Genomic DNA, 18,203 nt, shown 5'->3' with positions numbered 1-18,203 from the left:
TTCAATGAACATTTAAGCGGTTGTGTTTTACAAGTGCGAACAGTTGTGAAAATCTAATTTTAAGCTTCAGTGGTCACTGAAAGCCAGTTTCAAAGCCAGTCAGGAGCAGAACGATGTGACTTACGTAACTGGTGCATCACAAACTGGGCCGATTCACAAATGCTTGTCACACAAAGAATTACTCACTGGAGAACTGAACAAATATGACAAAGAATTTTACAGCTTGGTCAAGAACAAGAGGAAGATTCAGTCAGTGATAAAATGGTCATTAATCAGTGATCAACCTAATTTTCTTGAGTTTCAGCCTTCAGGTCTGGAGCCCATTGAGCGTTAGGCGTGTGATGCTCTGCAGGTTGAGGAGTTACTCAGAGTCTGAAGTTACTCAGAGCGCAGAGTGAAGCAGGGACACAAACCTCTGTGGAATCCCAGCCTTAGTCAATCCACGCAGACTAACGCAGCTACTGCACTGCACTTTCCGGATGGTGCACGTTTCGGGGGAAGGTGAAGAAATGCCTTATTTATAAAGACAAGGATTTCCATAGGATCTGCTGGTTTCAGTAGGGTGTGCATAACTCTCTTAGGTTATTTATGAAATTCCAGAGTGTAGGGCGCAATAGGGTTGGAAGGTGCTATCAAGATGCTATTTTGCAATAGCACAGGATGTAAAATTGAGAGAACAGGCAGCTCTCAAGTCTGACTGCCAGGGAAAAAGGGATTTTAAAAGTACAACTCTGAAGGTCTCTGCATTTTATATGGCACAGAACTGATGTTGTCTCAGGTCAGCAGAATGGCAAAAGGAGGGGAGGACAGTGCCAGAGCTCTGCTCCAAAGGGCCTGTTATTCCAGTAGCTCTGTGTCACCTTCTGACCTTACACTGACATTTTGCCGCTGCGCGTGGAAGGGAATTTCTCCTAGGGGAAGAAGCATGTGAGGCTCTTCACCCTGGTTCAGAATTTTCCATGAATTTTAGTTGTGTGTGCAGTAGCACCCAAAGCAAAAGCCAAGAGGCACAGGACGCCCTGCCCACGTGTATACACAGTCACAGAGAGTGTCAGACTAGGGTGCTGAGCAGCACTGACCGTCTAAAGGCGAAGAACTGGAGATAAACTCAAGCTGGCCCATCCCTGGTTGCACCTGACATTACATTTCCTTAGTGCTTTGTATAGTCTAATTTAAATAACCCGAGTGATGGGACTATTGCCACTTACACTAGGGCCTCATTAGTGTGGGCTTTGCCAAACTCGACATATTTAGCTCATAACCTTTTCCTCAGGGGTCACACTTTCTGATTTGCAGCAGGTAATGAGATGCACAGAATACAATGTTCCTGGCACGAAAAGCCCCAAAGGCACTGCACCCCTTGCTGGGATGCCAGCTTATTCCCTACCCCCTCACCCCATCCTCCTCCTGCCTCTGCATTGTACTCAGACCCACGCTGACCTTTTTCAGGCTGAAAAGTGATGAAAATGCAAGTGGTTTTAGGAGATATAGAATAAGAAGCTAAAGGAGTTAGACTCCTTTAGGAGTGGGACTCTGCAATGCCTTGTCCCATGCTCTGCAAAGACTGCTTGCACAATCTTGTCATTTAATCACTCTGTGTTAAACGTCTCTGGCTGTGACCAAGGAATAATATCCTTGGCTTTTCTGTTTAGACAAGGATATTTGCAGCACAGGTGATGTCTCCCACAGACACAAGATCATCCTGGGACGGGTCTCTATGAGCTAGAACAATCCAGTAATACTCCTTGGTTACCTGTGTTTCCTTTGGACTGTGGAAGGTTAGCTTTTTAGCAATTGTTCCATGCCTCGTTCCATCAAGTGCCTGTTCCTCCTGAATATATTTATAATTGGGCTCTGACAGTCAGTCTCCTGTGGTTGTGTTTGGTTGATGGCTTTGCACAAGGGTCTCTTTAGGATCACAAAGCACCCAAAGCTTTCCCTTCCCTACAGCACTACCTGCCTCTCCAGTTGCTTGTCAAACACGGCCAGAAAAAAAAAGGTCCAAAAAAGGAGCATTATGTCTGCATTTCATTATGCATTGATAAACGAGAGAAGAATCCTCTTCCTCATCAACGTTGCTGCCAGTTTTTGTCTTACAAAAAATTAATACCAACAACCATATCCCTGCAAAATCAGGTCACACTGTAACAAACACTTAAGTCCCTGTGCTGAGAGATTATTTCTGCCACAGAACACTCCAGTGAAATACTGGGGTTTGCTTACAGGACTTTGGGCTCACAGCCTGGGCTGTCTTCTCTTGGACCTGAGAGGCTGCAGGTACTTACACATTCTGAGCTAAAATTCAAAATGTAGGGAATTCATCAGCGTGGCCCTGATGGACTCAGATTGCAGATCTCAATTCTTCAAAAAGACCTCTTAGAAAGGGAAACAAATGAAAGCAGGAGCAGCAGAAATGTGTATGTGTGAAAGAAAAAGAGTGAGAAAGATGGGGATTTAAATGATTGTGAATGGGGCACCTTGCAGGGGCTGAAGTCAGGCAAGAAGAGACAGGCTGGAATCTCCTTCAGTTCACAACTGCAGAGAAGGAACTACAGACCTATGTGATCTTTGAGGTCCCTTCTAACCCAAATCATTGTATGATTCTATGGAGACAGGGTGCCAGGGCAGCAGGTAATGGGAAGGAGACCCTCACACCTTTTACTTACCAATTCTGTCCAGCCTGTCAAGAGCCACGGTTTCGAAAGCTCGCCGCATCATGGGATACTCCTCCAGCACCTCATTGAAGTTGTCCACGGAGAGGGAGTAGAGGCGGCAGTAAGTATCAGCTCGCACGCTGGCTGTACGGCGGCCACGCGTCAGCAGGCAAATTTCTGGAATGAGAGAGCCAGCCTGAGAACATGGGGACAGACACTGTCACCCTGTGACACAAGCCCTGGCACTGTCACACCCAGTCTCCTCTCGAGCTGGACTCTACCTGCTCTCCCACTGAAAACACAAACAACAGTAATATTCTCAATATGCGATAACATTTAAAAATACCAGGGGGCTCAGCTGTGGCAGCTGCTACACACAGTTGCACCCCAGGGATTCTGCTGATCTAATTAGCCAGTCAAGTTTTGTTATGGTGGATTATCAAAGATTCCATTCGTTCATTCCGAGTGGAGAAGCTGCCTTTCTCCAGCTCCTCATGGGCGCTGGGAGCAGGTCAAGCTGTGCTCTCATTGAAGCCACTCCTCTCTCTAGGTTTGTAGTAAAGGCTCTGTGCTGACCTATGGCTTTGGTGCTTGGCAGTAATTTTGAACCCCACACCTGGAACGTTTGTCTCTTCAAAGTCTGTGAAGTTTTTTGTAGCTGTGGCACAAGCTTACAGATTGTCAGACTAAACTGAGTTAGTGCTGCCCACTAATTCATGGTGTACTTACACTGCAGTCAGCTACTCCTAGGAGGATGCCCAGCTGGATACAGACCAGAAAGCCCTTGATTTTACCATAAATGCCTGACTTAGACACAGATGCTCCTTGAACACTCAGCGGAGAGCTCCTAAGGCTGCTTTCCTAAGGACATGGTGCTTACAATACCATGTCATCTTTGAATGTGTGTGCAGAGCTGTGTGTATGGTATCTAAAACACACCGAATGCCATCAGCAATTTTAATCAAATTGGTCAGAGTCAGGGTATCCTGAGTCCAAGCCTGAAACTCCAAATCCCAGCAAACTGACCCAACTTACTAGGGATGTGCAGAATCCTTGTACTGCAGGTAGATGCAGACAGGTTGTTTCACAGGACCTAAGAGACTAAGAAGAGTGTAGGAAATGCACGATGGGGATTTTTTAAAAAGAAAAAGGCCTTACAGAAGGGAATGAAAGGCAGGTTTCATTCTGTCCCCTCTCAGTAGGTCGTTAATTGCGGTGCATTCAGTGCTTGTACTGAAACATGCACCTACCAGAGTCCTGTCTGTCTTGGGCTGTCAGTGAGGTCTCTGTAGGTCTTGGGTGGGTGTCTCTGTGTTACTCAGAAGAACAATATCCTAAATCTTGTTTCATACGCTTTTCTGACCTGACTGTTCCAGATGATATATTACGCCTGCCTGCTGACCTTCACGACATCTTGCTCAGCCACAGGCTGGGGAGATGATGGACTATGTTTTTTCCTCAGAGTTTCTACAGTACCTCATATGATAGATGCCAGATAGCAGGACTAGGCAACACTATAAATGTGCCTGGAGAATTGAGATCGCTCCATTTTTTTTCTGTAGGTTCTCAGCTTCACAGACCTGTTCATTTGCTTGGAGCAAAAAGAAATGAACCAACAAGAACTAAGTTCCCCTTCTCTGTTTTGTTATCATTTATTATCTAAAGTCCTGCACCACCCATGAGTCCCAGTCACCTCTCATTGCACAATTTACTATATGGGAAGCTGCAAGACAGGTGAGAAGAACAGAGGGTGGAGGAGGAGGTTCCTGTGGTATCAGTTCCACATGTTGCCACCCTTTCACGCCAAGGACAGGTTAAGGAATGTATGAGCAACAGCAGTGGGTGTTGCTGTGGGTGATGGACCAACACACACCTCCAAAGTAGGAGCCATCTGCCAGCTTGGTCTCCTTGTTGCCTTTGGTGAGGACGCTCACCACGCCGTGCTGGATGAAGTACATCTTCTTGCCAATGGTGCCTTCCCGGATGATGTAATCCCCCGGCTGAAACACCTCGAACCGCAACTTGGTCAACATGGACGTCACAAAGTTGGGATCTGCATTGGCAAAGAGGGGCATGGAGGCAACCAGCTTCCGGCAGTTGAAGTTTATGATTTCCTGACCACAAAGTGAGTGTAAAAGAGAGACAGAGAGAGAAAGAGAGAGAGGGAGGAAAGGTGGGACAGGGAGCAGAAAAAACACACACATATATTTAGTCAATATCTAATAACCTATGAAGATCCCCCACTTGACCTGTACATTAGAAAGTTAAAAATAAGAAAAAAAGATGCTGTTCCCCATGTCTGCTCCCTCGAGCACAGGCTGGAGCGGGCCTCTGGATGCTCAGAGCATGTAGCAGAGCTAGCTGAGGCTGATAGCTTGACACCACGCTCCACTGCTTCCATTCATCTGCTTTCTCTTTGAGCAGGGACAATACCCCCCAACCTTCCAAGCAGACACAATATACCTCTTTCTGCAGGAAACCTTGAACTGCGAGAGAGGTGCATAGCATCCATGAAACACTGAATGAAAAAGCCCAGGGCTCCTCTCTGGGAAAATGTCATAACTCACCTTGGCAGCCCTACATTCTCTGTTGCCCTTCCTTGTCAATGAGATATTAAACAGCACAAATGCGGCGAGGTGCTCAGAGAAAGAATTATCCTGAGCAGCTGGGGACAGTGTCAAGGGAGGGGAGGGAGAGGTGCCCACCAGTCACTGGGGCATGGGCTGGATCATCAACCTTGCACGAAGAAAACCCAATTCAGCTTTTCAGCTGTCATACAGCAGACAGGGACTGTGCCTCCTCCTGTGGCTTGCTGTCACTCGGAGGGTGCGACAGCACTTTCTGCTGCACACGAGCTGCTCTGTGCCGTGTCAGCTCAGACTCTGAAAGCAGCAGAAAGTGATATCAGGTAAATCACCTCAGCATAACACTCCCCAGCCAAGCAGGGAAGGAGCATCTGTGCAGGAAGAAAGAGGGCTGGGGAAGCAGGTGCCTCCTCCTCACAGGGGTCCTTTTCAGGGCTGCCCTTCAAGACTATGGCAGAAGTAGTTTTAAAATACAGCTGTTAGACCCTCAGCTCCTTCTCGCTCCCATGGAAGTACATTACCCAGGGAAGGGGGGAAGACAGGAGGAAGACTGCTTCTAGTGCTCGTGGGTAACATATCAAAGGCATATATTACGGAGAACCTGCATTGTTGGCTTCAGCTGGGGAAAGGGGTTTTCTGTGGAGACTCCTTTCAAGTGTGGGCCCTGCTCCTCCTTTCCTTTGACCCTACATGCTGGTACAGATGATGGATGAGGCATAGATGAGGCCAGCACACTGCACAGAGGTTTATATAAATATATGAGCTACAGCTTAACGTTAGGGAGCATGTGGTGGGAGCTCACTGAGATGCTGTGGTGCACGTATGCGTGGGGAGAGAAGTGTGAGGTAACAGCAAGGCACTTTGAGAAAGAGGATGACATGGCCAGACATCACCATGGCCTCAAAAGATGCCCAGATGTATTAATAGCTGTTCACATGACTAGTGTGTGTCAGGGCCTGCGCACTGTAGCCCCCATGGCCTTTATTTCAGACAGCACTTGTGCTGCAGCAGTTTGCAGACTCGGGCAGCAGTCTTGCAAATGCCAAAGGCCTGGATTTCTCTCTCCACAGCGGTGGCTTCTGCCATGACCAAGGGAATCCCAGACATACATCAATGAGTAGGACAGTCACTCCCTTTGAATGAACATAGCCAAGCTGTGGACCATATTCCTCTTGGCTTTCCTCTCCCAGAAAGTTAGGCCAAGAGGAACAGGCACAATGTCAAGAAAAATGGGGCATTTATGGCTGTTCAGACACGTCTGCTGGGCATGACACTAGAGCAAAGCACTGGGACAGGACACTGCGCACTGGGAACTCTACAGCTGCCAAAGACAACAGCAACAAGCGCTGCCTGTTCACCACCCTCTCCTTACCTCGCGGAGGGGCTCACTGAGCTCTCCCAGGATGCTCTCCTCATCAAACATCTTCCCCTGGTAGCGGTGCTCGTAGTAATCGTGGATGCGCTGCCGCATGTCTGCGGGGAGCTTGTGGAAGGACATATACTGCTCCACTTGTTTGTACTGCGCAGGGGAGAGAGGAAGAGAAGGAGTTATCAGGACATGCAACAAACGGTGCCCACTCATGGACAAGCACATGGCAGACCGTACCCAGCCCTGCTCCTTTCACATTAAGCCATTAGGCAGATAAATCTGGTGCAGAAGACTGTCTGAACACATGGGGAGTTTGCAGACACCTTTGCTATATTCCCCAAATGGTTGCCCCATGTTTTAAGCTTTAAACTTCTCCCGAGCTGAGCAGCCCTGGTGCCTGTTCTCCCCTACGCACACAGCAAAAATTGGAAGCAGAGACGAGTAACAAGTGCTCAGCTGGGAATCTCCTCTCAGCAAAGAATGCCAAGGGAAGAGTGTCCAAACTCCATGCAGAATGAGAGCAAGGAAAGCACAATGTGCCCTTGACAGAAGGTTTTTCCACACCACACAGCAGAATGGCGGCCAGGGTGTGTGAGCAGTAAGGCCCCAGCCAAGCCCAGGGGCTGTACGGAACAGCAGAACACGGTTCTGCCTTGGATGGTCACCAGCACAAACCAAAGGACACACGTAGAAATGTGATGGTTCTTTGGTTGAAGCTGCAGCACCCATGGCCTGCGTTTCCTCCTCTGTTCTCGTCCGTGCCGGCTACGACGGCACCTTTGCTCTCCCACGTAGGGCTGCACAGGTCTGGCATTTCTTCACCTATTGCCCCATGCACTTGTGCTGTCAAACCTGTCTGTATTTTTACCTAATGTTTTACACTTCCATCATGTCATTTAGAGGGGAATACAAGGGCACACTGACGGATGCCAGAGCAGTATTTGGGGTTGAATGGTGCTTTCTATAAGCAAATGACACTTCCTCAAGGGCACAGGACTGTAAATGTGTGCACTTGCCTTGAAGGTGCTGCAGGGACATCGGGTGTGCATTGCAATGGCCATGCTCCCAATATGATCCTAAGCATGTAAATAATGCTGACAAAAGGACTATGCTCCCTCTTTTCCATACTTCTTTCCCCTCTTTTGTGTCTCTGAACGTCCCTTTACTGCAGCTTGTGCTGAAGAGCCTAATTACCAAACTTCTGCTCGTTACAGACCTCCCCTGCACACATCAGTGTCACTCTGCTCTCCGTACAGTCTGTGCTGGCGCTGCCTTGCATGCTAACAACTTGATCTGCACCAGAGAGGAGAAGGAATTACTCTAAGAAGCCAAGGTGGCGGAGGGGACACTCGGGGTTTCCTGGCATTTCCAGAGCTTTTTGTCTGTAGCTAGCAGCAGAGGAGCTGGCTGTAAATATTCATGATGACTACAGCATGATCAAAGTCAAGCGAGTCACCACCTCCCCACAGGCAGCCAGGCAGAGAATCGGCAATGAGCGTCGCACTCGATGAGCTGGATTGCTGAAGTTCCGTGCTGGCTGCTGCACAGTCTGCAGCAGCGAGTGAGGAAGATAAAGGGAGCAGAAACCAATACCTCACACGGGGACAACTCACTGGATTGAGCCCACGGAGGATTTTGCAGGTTATGTTCTTAAATGCAGAAAGTTTAGCGCCTTGCTTGGCTCAGATGCCTAAACACAGATGTCTATTGCCACTGGAGGTGCACTGCAGCATTTGAGACATATGTAGGACCTGGCAAATTAGACATCATACATCCACTCATTATGGAAAAGGAAATCCTTAGGCCCTAGCTTTTGCCGACTCACTTTTATTAAATTTGTCCTAAATCCACAAATGGTTCTGCTTGGTTTAATGCCACATTTTTGTTGAATAAATTATTTGCCAAAAATATCACCTTATACTCTGGGGTTTAGCCATGTCTTGATCTGGACCACTGACCAGTGTCACAAGATGCTTCTCACCGCCTGCTGCCAGTCACCTGCCCACTGCCCCTCTTCTCCCCAGTCTTCAACTGACCTTTGCTTCTTGGGAAAAATACTCGCAGTTTCCCAGATTCACAAGCACAGGAAGGATGGGGCGACTCAGACTCTTTGCTTATTCACTACTGTATATAGATTCATTGCTTTGTAACAAAGAGTGATAAATTACTGCTCTGCAAAGTCCCCAGGGCTTGTCAGATTCTCCTGCAAACGGTCCCTAGGTAAAGCTCAGAGTAAAAACAGGACAAGTTTCCTTCACCAGAAGCTGAAAGCAAAGGAGTAACAGGAACTGTGTGGTGAACATCAACAACAGAGCGCATGGGGATTAAAGACTTTGCCTGATAACCCTGAATTTACAGGTCTTCCTTTTCCAACTGAAGCCCTGATGCTGTGCAGACCTGGCGCTCTCCAAAGCCCCTTCACACCCCTCTGAGTGCTCTTCAGAGGTGGCCAGGACTAACCTCACAGCCCCTTTTGCTTCCTTTCTCCCTTGCACTTGTCTTGCTACTCATCTCCATCCATGTCCTCAGTCTGACCCGTGCTCGGAGGAATGCGCAGAGATTAGTGGCCAATCTGAGTTCAACTAAAAAGACTCATTTAGGAATTATTTCAATCTCTCTGAAGACAATTGAGTCCATTTAAATCCTAAGTCATTTTCTTAAGTCTGTTTTTCCTCAAATAAGCCCTTGAAGGAGGTATTAATATATCAAAAGGGAATCATTTAGCTGAGTACTTCTATAACTGGCCACTTTCTGCAGCTGTCTCACCACTTCCCTCCCCTTCCACCAAAGCTCAGATCATTCACAGTCCAAAGGGAACTAAATATTTTTAACTCCATCCGTGCCCTCAATCTCTGTCACGAATCCTCCTCTCTCTGGCAGTCACAAATCACTGTCTGAAAAGGCTGGACTGTTTCCTTGTCCTGCTTCTGAATATTAAAAAGATCCTGCATCTGAGCAGAGCTGCTCCCATCCCAGTCCTAGCACCAACAGCTCTTTGCATCCTCTGCCGGTCCACACACATCACTCTTCAGAGCCTGATTTCCATTTTTGCATCCCAGTTCGTTCAAACACACTTAGACACTGCCACAGCATGAGCACACACCCGTAACCTACTGTAATGAAGGCACTTGGGATGCTTGTCTCCCTCCATCCAAAAATAAATATACATTTCCTATACAGAGCTATACTGCTTGCACCCTTCCAGAAAGAGGCTGAAATCACCATGCGACAGTGTTTCATCTTGGTCACAGGCTTCAAATCTGGACATCACAGAAGTCAACAGAGATGCACTTGTGTAAGAAAAAGGAGAATCAAGCAGGGTAACACATTTTGAATTAAGTATGAAATTATGAGGCTCTAACAGTATTTCAAAAGCTGGTAGTATATATCCTGTGAGACTGGATTAAGATACACATAAGCAGCCACAATATACAATGCTGTGGCTCTCTCCTGTGGATTAATGCTTCATAGGGGCAAAGATCAAGTAATGAGATTCACGAGATGGAGTGTCCTGATGGGACACAGTTGCATCTTTGTCTTCTTTTCTCTGAGCTATGATTAGGAGTAAACCAGTGCTGCAATGCCAGCTCCCCAGCATTTAGTAATCATCAAAACTAAATAGATGTTGAATTCCATTTTTCATCTTCTAAGCCATTCATATTCTCATCCTCAGGATTTGTTCTACAACCAGGAGATCTCCACCTTACTCAAAATGATCAAGAAACATGTTCTCATGGAGACAAACGCTTCCAGGAGTGAGCAGTTTAAGGGAAGCAAAGTGAACTTTTCTAACACAAAACCAGGCTGACATTGCTGGGGTGATCTTTGTTGGTTTCCCTGTACAGAGCTCCATGCTTGGAGCATATTTAGTGTCAGATCTTGCTTCCAGAATTCCGCTCTTTTCCTGAAGTTTTGCTCGGAACGGTAAGTGGCACAGGCTATCACACTTTATCCCATGCCAACACTCAGAACGCAGCTGACTCTACACCCATACTCATGTTCCTGCTGTTTTCCAACAAGAATATAGACATTCATCAAATTAAATGTGCACATGGCCATCTTCTCTGCAGCAATAGGGAAGTGATTGAGGGGAGCTGTACTCAGACATATGCTGTCCCTTCTATGGCCTCCAGCCGCCAGGCAGTGAGAAGCTGGGCTTACAGCTGGATTCCTGACAGAGGGAACCCGAGGAAACTCCTACATGAAGCGGTAAGTGCACAAGAGCTGGGGTGTCTGCACAAGGGGAGAGCTGATGGGGGCAACCGGGGATTATTTCAGTACCAAGTCAAGCAGAACAACTCCGACCACATCCAGCACAGCACCAAAGATTATCAGTGCTACTTTTGCTTTTTTGATTAATGAGCTAAATTTAAACCCACGTCCATCTACTCTAGAGCTTTTGGAAGCTATTTGATTCTGCAAAAAGCTTTACGTAATGTCCTGGTTCTCAGTTCTTCCAAAGACTATCATCTCGATTTGGCATAGGAAGGTGATTTTTAAGTGTTGCATATTACATGCTGGAAAAGCATGGAACATGTTTACCCTTACTGCAGCGATGCATTCTGAAATTGTAACACCCTACCTAGAATCAGGCTCTTTATCTTTTGCTGTGTAACAAAGACCACAGACACCAGCAGAAAATTCTTGGAGCTTCTTCTCCACTTCCCATACAACACTCCTTACATTGAGGATGGCTGTACTGATCAGCTGGGGTAGCTGCTCTTAATCAGCACCTATTCAGGCAAGGATCATGCTTCAAATATTTCTGGGCTGTGAGATGCCAACAGACTGAGCAGAGTCAATGATGAGCCTGATAAACAGTTGTTTATTTCCTCGCACATGGCTGCAGCAGCCACGGCGCAAGCCAGGGAACACACCACAGGGGACGGTGCCATCCAGCACAAGGAACTGAGCTTGCACTATGTATGATGTACAAGCTTGTATGTCGCGGCTACAGAAACAGCTTGTTTTCCAGAAGAAGTTCCAGCCTGGGAAAGGCACACGAGGAGAATGCTTTGCCTCGGTGGACAGGCCACATCCTGGTGGGAGTCAGTAGTTCAGCACAGGGAACTTTTGGACCTGCTCAATGAACCTTTTATTATTCATTAGGCACCGTGAAACATCACAGGGTGGTTTGGAGATGTCAGGTTTTGTCACTGGATCCACATATTTGGAGGCGCAATGGGGATAAAGAGATCAACATTACCTCCATCAGAAGAGCAGAAAGAGCGAGATGAGGTAAAATCTGCTACCAGCCAAAGGCTGGGATGGGGCAAAGGGAACAGCGAGTCTGCAATTTGCAATCAGCATTGCTGGGAGCAGCTTTCTGCCAGGAGAGACAGCTCAGCAGGGAGCCTGAGCTCTTCGCATTATGATGTATTTCTTTATTTATTTACAGTCCAAGTGACAAAATGAATTTCAAAACTGATAATGAAGTTTGAAATCCCACACTGGGATGTGAGGAACTGCTGAGGCGACAACCCTTTCCCTCCCGTGACAACACAGGCAGTGCTTGTGCGTGCACAAACACACTGCTCAAAGAACACAACTGTCTGCCTTCCACTTGCAGAAATAAGATGTCAAAAACCCACTTATCATCACAGTATCTCTGATACAGCAACGCAAGATGAATCTCTGGTGTAAACCTGCTGACAGAAGGCAATCTACCTGGCAGTTTCATTTTTATTCCTGTAAAGATGCTGCAGTGTTGCTGACTCCTTCCTTGCATTGTTCGTATGAGCACGGAGTGGGTACTGTGTGTTCCTCTGCACCTCAGGGCAGCCATACATTCCATATAGGCACTGCTATAACTATATAGTCCACATAGTGTCTGCTCTAAGTGCTGACTGATCACCACTGCATCCATATATAGAAAATGTGTTTTACAGTGGGGCTTCTCTCTAACACATGGGTAAACAGTTTCAAGAAAACGTTCACCAATGAAATATTCTCACAAGAATAAAAACTACTTGACCTCAGATTAGTTAAGACTATAAAGGGAAGGCAATTTGCACTGCAAGATGTTTTTAAAAGAAACCATTAGGTATTTCTTTCAGAAAACATATGCATTTACAACCAGCCCAGGATTCTATCATGAAAAGGATTAAATAACCTTAGAACAATTGACACAAACTTCTGATTTTTCGGTTGAGTTGAAGTGAACAGATCATTATTTATACTACTCCATTACCTATTTCTTATAAACACTCTAAAATCAAGATGTAATTGTGGTACCTGGAAAAGGAAAGCTGCCTTGCGTGCACAATCCTGAGCCAGCCATTCACACTGAATCCTGACAGCTCACTGCCTGAAAACACCTGGGGACTTTAAACCAAAAGAAGATCTAAGTTGGAAGGAACCTCTGGGGGGTCATCTGGTCCGAATCCTCGCTCAAAGGAGGACCAGCTTACGGCAGGTTGCAATTATCACATGTGGGTGGGTACGCAGAGAAGATGGGGATGGCGGACCCTCTATTATTCCAGCCATTTAGGGGGGGGAAGTTGGACCCCTCCTGTAAAATTAAGCTGGATCTAACCTTGCTCCTTTCACTTGCTGACTCTGGGCTGCAAACCAGCCAGAAAACTCAGTCCTGCTTCCAGAAGAAACTATGCAGAGGCACTGCTGAGCCGGCAAGCCCGGTGCTCAGCACAGCCCCTTCTAGACACAATCAATACAGCATATTATTTATTAGCCTTGTTAGCAACCCCAAATGCTTTGACTGACAGTAACACGGGACATAATAGTACTCAAGGCCATCTCTTAACAGGCTGAGGTAACACCAACTAGTGTGCAGTCACAAAAGGCTAAAGCAAGGCACCCCAAACTTTTTCCATTTAGGAAATGTGATTAATTTTTGCATTTGATTAAACTTTCCAGACACCTTTAATTTCTGGAGTGCTGTGCCCTCCCTCTCCTCTCCTTCACACACATCACTAGAAAAGTAAAGGAGCTTTGCAGCTTTCCTGACATGCAGAACTGAGATGCTACCTCAGGAGGGGACTTCTATATGATCCCTTTGGACTCTAAGAACCTGGGAATGCCACCTGAGAACCTACAGACATTGGTGACCAAACATCTTGGGAATGGCACTTCAAATCCTGGCCTGAGTGGTAATGAACATGAAATCTCCCATCTGACAGGTCTGTGGCAGAGTAGGTGTGGGAATAATGGGAGTTTTGGCCCAATTTCACATTAACAGAGCAGCTGACACTGGTTATCTTAATATATCTGCGCCGTGTCGTCCCCAAGGTAGCACTGGCTAAGCCAACCCTGGAGCCACGACAATTAATATCACTTTGGTACAGTGTTGTGCTTGGGTTAATTAGCTGTGCTTAAATGCGGGGTGGAGGGGGGCTAATCAGCAAGGGCATGTTGCCAGGGTAATGTGATTATACTGTACCTAGGACCCCAGCTAGGAGCTCTGCACCGAATTCCCTGTGCACCTTCATTTGGAGGCAGTTCAGAACACAAACTGCATAGTAAAACAGCCTGAAATCAGACTTTGGGCCCCCACAGCACCCTGTAGCAGTGAGCACCACACTTTATAATTACATATGATTAAAAAAATCACTCCTTAAATCTGTTGCCTATTAAGACTCTCTACTGCTAGTCTCCAAAAAAGGGCAGGGACTGCCTAAGCCCAGAAGACAGATCCTCAGCCAGTGTAGTAGGCAATGTATGTATCTCACTTCCCCTCTAGCAAATGCTGCTCTAACATTTGCTTTGTCATCCAACAGAGATTGAACGTTCCAGTTGCCATGCTTCAGCCTTCACAATTACTAAACTTTCCCCAATTACTCTTTCTTGAATTCATGCTGATGACAGAAGGGCTGAAATGTTGATAGTTGGCCAGTAAAGTGCTTTTTTTGCTTGGACAGCCAGCCCATGGGATAAAACTGTGGCAAGAAGGTCTGTGCTGATGGCTAAGCACATAGGAACCGAGAGCCGATGTCATTAGTGCTGCTGTAGGATTTATAAGGTGATTAGAGTTACCTGCTCACCTCCTTGCCACTGTGCTGCAGCAGGTGCTTCTTCGTAATACTGACAAGTGAATATGCAAGTGTCTACCTAGTTTCAACATATATTTTAAGAACAAGAGGCACTGAATGGATCATTCAGGAGGAAGGAGGAGCTGGGGAATGAATGTGGAGCACAGAGAGCCTGAGCGAATGCCAGTGTAGCAGACAGATCTCGAGGAGAGATGAGGCTCTGGAAGGAGAGATTACAGCTTTACTGGGCTCTGCGGTGCTGACAGCAGCAATTCCTACCTCTCATCAGTCATTCTTCCGTGTGTACCTGGCAAGATAAGGCGGGAGAGCTGAGGCTCTCTGCAGGATGCCCAGCACTGCCTGCATCCTGCTGGGATGGGAGAGCGAAGCCCAGAGTCCCTGCTTTGTTCCAGGGAGCATGGCTGCAGATAATCACCACTCCCCAAAGCCTCGAGGTTACCGAGTCTGCTGGGGAGGATGAGTGTGTGTGTGGTGACTTGACATAAATATTAATCCAGGATTAGAGAAAGAAATTACCAGGGGAACCTGCAAAAAACACGCAAATAACTTGCATATCAGCCTAGTTTATCCAGCTCCTGGGTAGGAAACACTCTTTCTCTCTCATGAGCCAGAGTTACTGCAGGTTGTAGGGTAATTTTGCAGTCAATTATGAATTTATATGTTATGACTTGAGCTAATCCAAGAACAGCTGCGAAGGGCCCTGAGCCTCTGCTCTTGCTTCTGGACCTCCCCCCCCAGCACCCTGCACTCTGGCACTCACCGGACTCTACAGTAAGATAATCCAACCCGCTAACCTGGCACAAAACTAACTTGGAATAAGGAAATCAGTGCGGTAAAGGTCTGAGGAGTATGAAAGGTGGTGCACAAGAGTGAAGAACAGCAGCAAGGAGCACTGGGTGAGAACAGATCCGTGAGGTTTCCCCTCCACTCAGAGCTGTCAGATCAATTCAGTTATAGCACAGAACTGTACAACGTGACTTTGGGAAATTTTTCTATTAGAATCCTTGTAGTAATATTGACTCACATGTAAGAATAGAAACAAGTCTTGGGTGCAAAGATATTTCAGAGTTAGACACCAGACCGAGATTAAGAGAGAAGAGTCAGGTCCTGATCCTGCCGTTGACTCTCTCTGTGAGCACGGGCAAGTAATGTAGGGCATAACACACTCAGTAATGCAAGACGGGACAGACAGGTCCCTCCTCACTTTGCCTCTGGGACTGGAAATAAAACAGTCACTTCAGAGTACCAGATCTAAAGAGCTGTTCTGATTCAGAGCTTTTTAAGTGAGGCTCAGAGACAGACTGACACGACGGCTGTGCCACTGACAGTGCCCGAGCTGGTGTGAATGCTCTGAGCCACATGGGACCCTCCACTCATACTCAGAAAGCTTAGCACTACGCTGTCTCGGAGAGTGCAACTTCTCTCTCCAAATTCTCCAGGCCTCCTTCCACCCCACTGATCCTACATGGCTTCCCTGCCTTGCAAAAACCAGCAGAGAATGAAGTCAGCTGCTACAGGAGGAGATCTGGAGAGGACAGGGATTGAATCTCCAAGTGTTCAATAAATCCACCCCCGAGCGAGACAAGCCTGCTGCTGAAGCCAACAGACAACACATCTTGGCTTTTATTCCTCTTCTCAAAAGCCCTGTTTGTACAAGTGAAGAACAAGTTGGTTTGGCAGAGATCTGGACAATCAGAGACTTCACCACGAACTTACTCCCGAAGCTCGTCCTGACGGTTACACAAAGCAAAGCCTCTCAGTACGGTTCCTGCCCGGGTATTTTGTTATTTCTGCTATTCCTCTCACTCCCCGCTGTCTCCCCTTTCTTTGGCTGCTCCCAGAACAGCTGCTAAAGTCTCTGTAGCCTGAGCCTCTGCTGAGCCCTGTTTGCAGCCCAAAGCTGTACTCTGCAGAGGTCTCTAAACTACTGTCTGCTTCTACCAATCGACCTCCAAACTTGTTGAGATTCTTTGCTTATAATATGCTTCAACAGACACATTGTCCCCTGAGGACCGAACTAAATTGAGTTGCAGGGCTGCAAATCACAAAGCAGCCTCATTTTAATCATGGCTATTCAAGTGCTAAGGAATGCAGAGAGTAAATACATATTTGTTTTGAGACCATCATTTGTCCCATTTGCAAGAGGAATATGAACATACTCAATCCCTGAGGCTTTATTCCTAGGAGAATACCTTGGGAAATGAACCTCTGATAACACTACAGATGAAATATACCCTTTGTTAAACCCTCTACCCACTGCTTTTGACACAAAGCTTTTCTTCTGGATCTGTTAACCCTCTCACTCACATCTCCACATTCTAAGGAGACTTTAACATGTCATGCTTCTGCCACCCCTGCCGCAGTCCCTGCTGGCTACCGATGACTGATTTCCCTGAGCACTGACTGGAGTCCAACTTCCAGGGTCAAGTTCTGCCCTTGTCAGGGGACCTGGTTTGGGAAAAATATCACCGTGTCCAGTCCTGCAGATGTAAACTTGGCTGCAGCTCGGCTGACCAGGTGGCTGGATGTGCAAATCAAGTCCTTGACTTCTCTGCCGCTTCAAACACATTTGAATAAGGGCTCTGCACACACAGATTTGATCAGCTTGCGTTCCTAGTGCTGCAGTGTCCTTCTCTTTGGCATGTCTTGCTCTCAATTAGCATTAGTCCAGCCAGTGTGTTACACAGTAGTAAAACTCTATACAAAGCCCAGGGCTCCAGTTGCATCCCAGTCCTCCACACTTCTTCTCCTGGGCTTCTTCCATCTTTTATCTTTAGCTGTGGTTTGAGATTTGCCCTATTCTCAAAGCGTGCTTCCACCTCTGATTTTTCACTCACTGGCCTGCTGCAAGGTCCTTCTGCAGCTCAGCGGTGTCATCTCCACGTCTCAAACCTGTTCCTAGGCCATCTAACAAATCCTTTCTCCCATCTTCCCACCCCCAAACTTAAAATTCATCTAGCCACAGTTTAGCCACTTGAACAGCTGCCCTTTCACCTAACTGCACCTGGTAGAATCAGAACAGGGCTAGCACCTAATTCTTCCTCTTCTTAATCTTCAGATCAAATGCAGTCCTACAGGTTGAACCAGAGGTTGAAGACAGAAGTTTTTGCCTGCCTGTGTCCTAGAGCGAAAACTATCATCGCACCAGCAGCCCCTTTGCTTGAGATAACTAAATGTCATTGTGCAGAGCGCAACACACCGACGGCATGGAAAGAGGGAAGGAATCGATGCAGTTTCAGGAGTTCTTCCTTATTGGCTGAATCATGGTGACTGACCCTGTTTGCCCCTTAGCACAGTATAAATTCACAGCATCGCCTTGAACCCACGACCACCAGTTCCTGCCGCTGCAGTGGTAACCTGATCAGTTGTGACATTTCTGTCTGTGCCCTACATTATGTAATTCAACAACCATGCAATTAATTTGATAGCTACTTGGGGAACCTGTTCGGTGCTCCTGAGCTTTGATCTGTGCTTTGGAGTTTGTTACGTAGTCTCATTCACGAGCACCAAAGTAAATAATCTGGATAGTTTTAAAGAAAGTACTTGCTAAACAAAAGCTGCACATTCTGGAACGTTCACTTGGGAT

General features: G+C 46.9%; 1 protein-coding gene across 1 annotated transcript in view; it reads right to left on the bottom strand.

Moving 5' to 3' along the window:
• The window catches only part of HCN4 (hyperpolarization activated cyclic nucleotide gated potassium channel 4), a 92,720-nt gene that overhangs the window by 9,616 nt on the left and 64,901 nt on the right, over nt 1-18,203 (bottom strand). The window contains exons 5-7 of the mRNA XM_080350900.1: nt 6,612-6,758; nt 4,528-4,768; nt 2,667-2,831 (exon numbers count right to left, since the gene is read on the bottom strand). Of these exons, the coding sequence (XP_080207026.1) occupies nt 2,667-2,831; nt 4,528-4,768; nt 6,612-6,758 (553 nt within the window). The remainder of the gene's footprint in view (nt 1-2,666; nt 2,832-4,527; nt 4,769-6,611; nt 6,759-18,203) is intronic.

This window comes from Nesoenas mayeri, assembly GCF_963082525.1.
Source record: "Nesoenas mayeri genome assembly, chromosome: 11".
In the NCBI taxonomy this organism is placed as follows: Eukaryota; Metazoa; Chordata; class Aves; order Columbiformes; family Columbidae; genus Nesoenas; species Nesoenas mayeri.
This window is presented reverse-complemented; position numbering and strand designations above follow the sequence as displayed.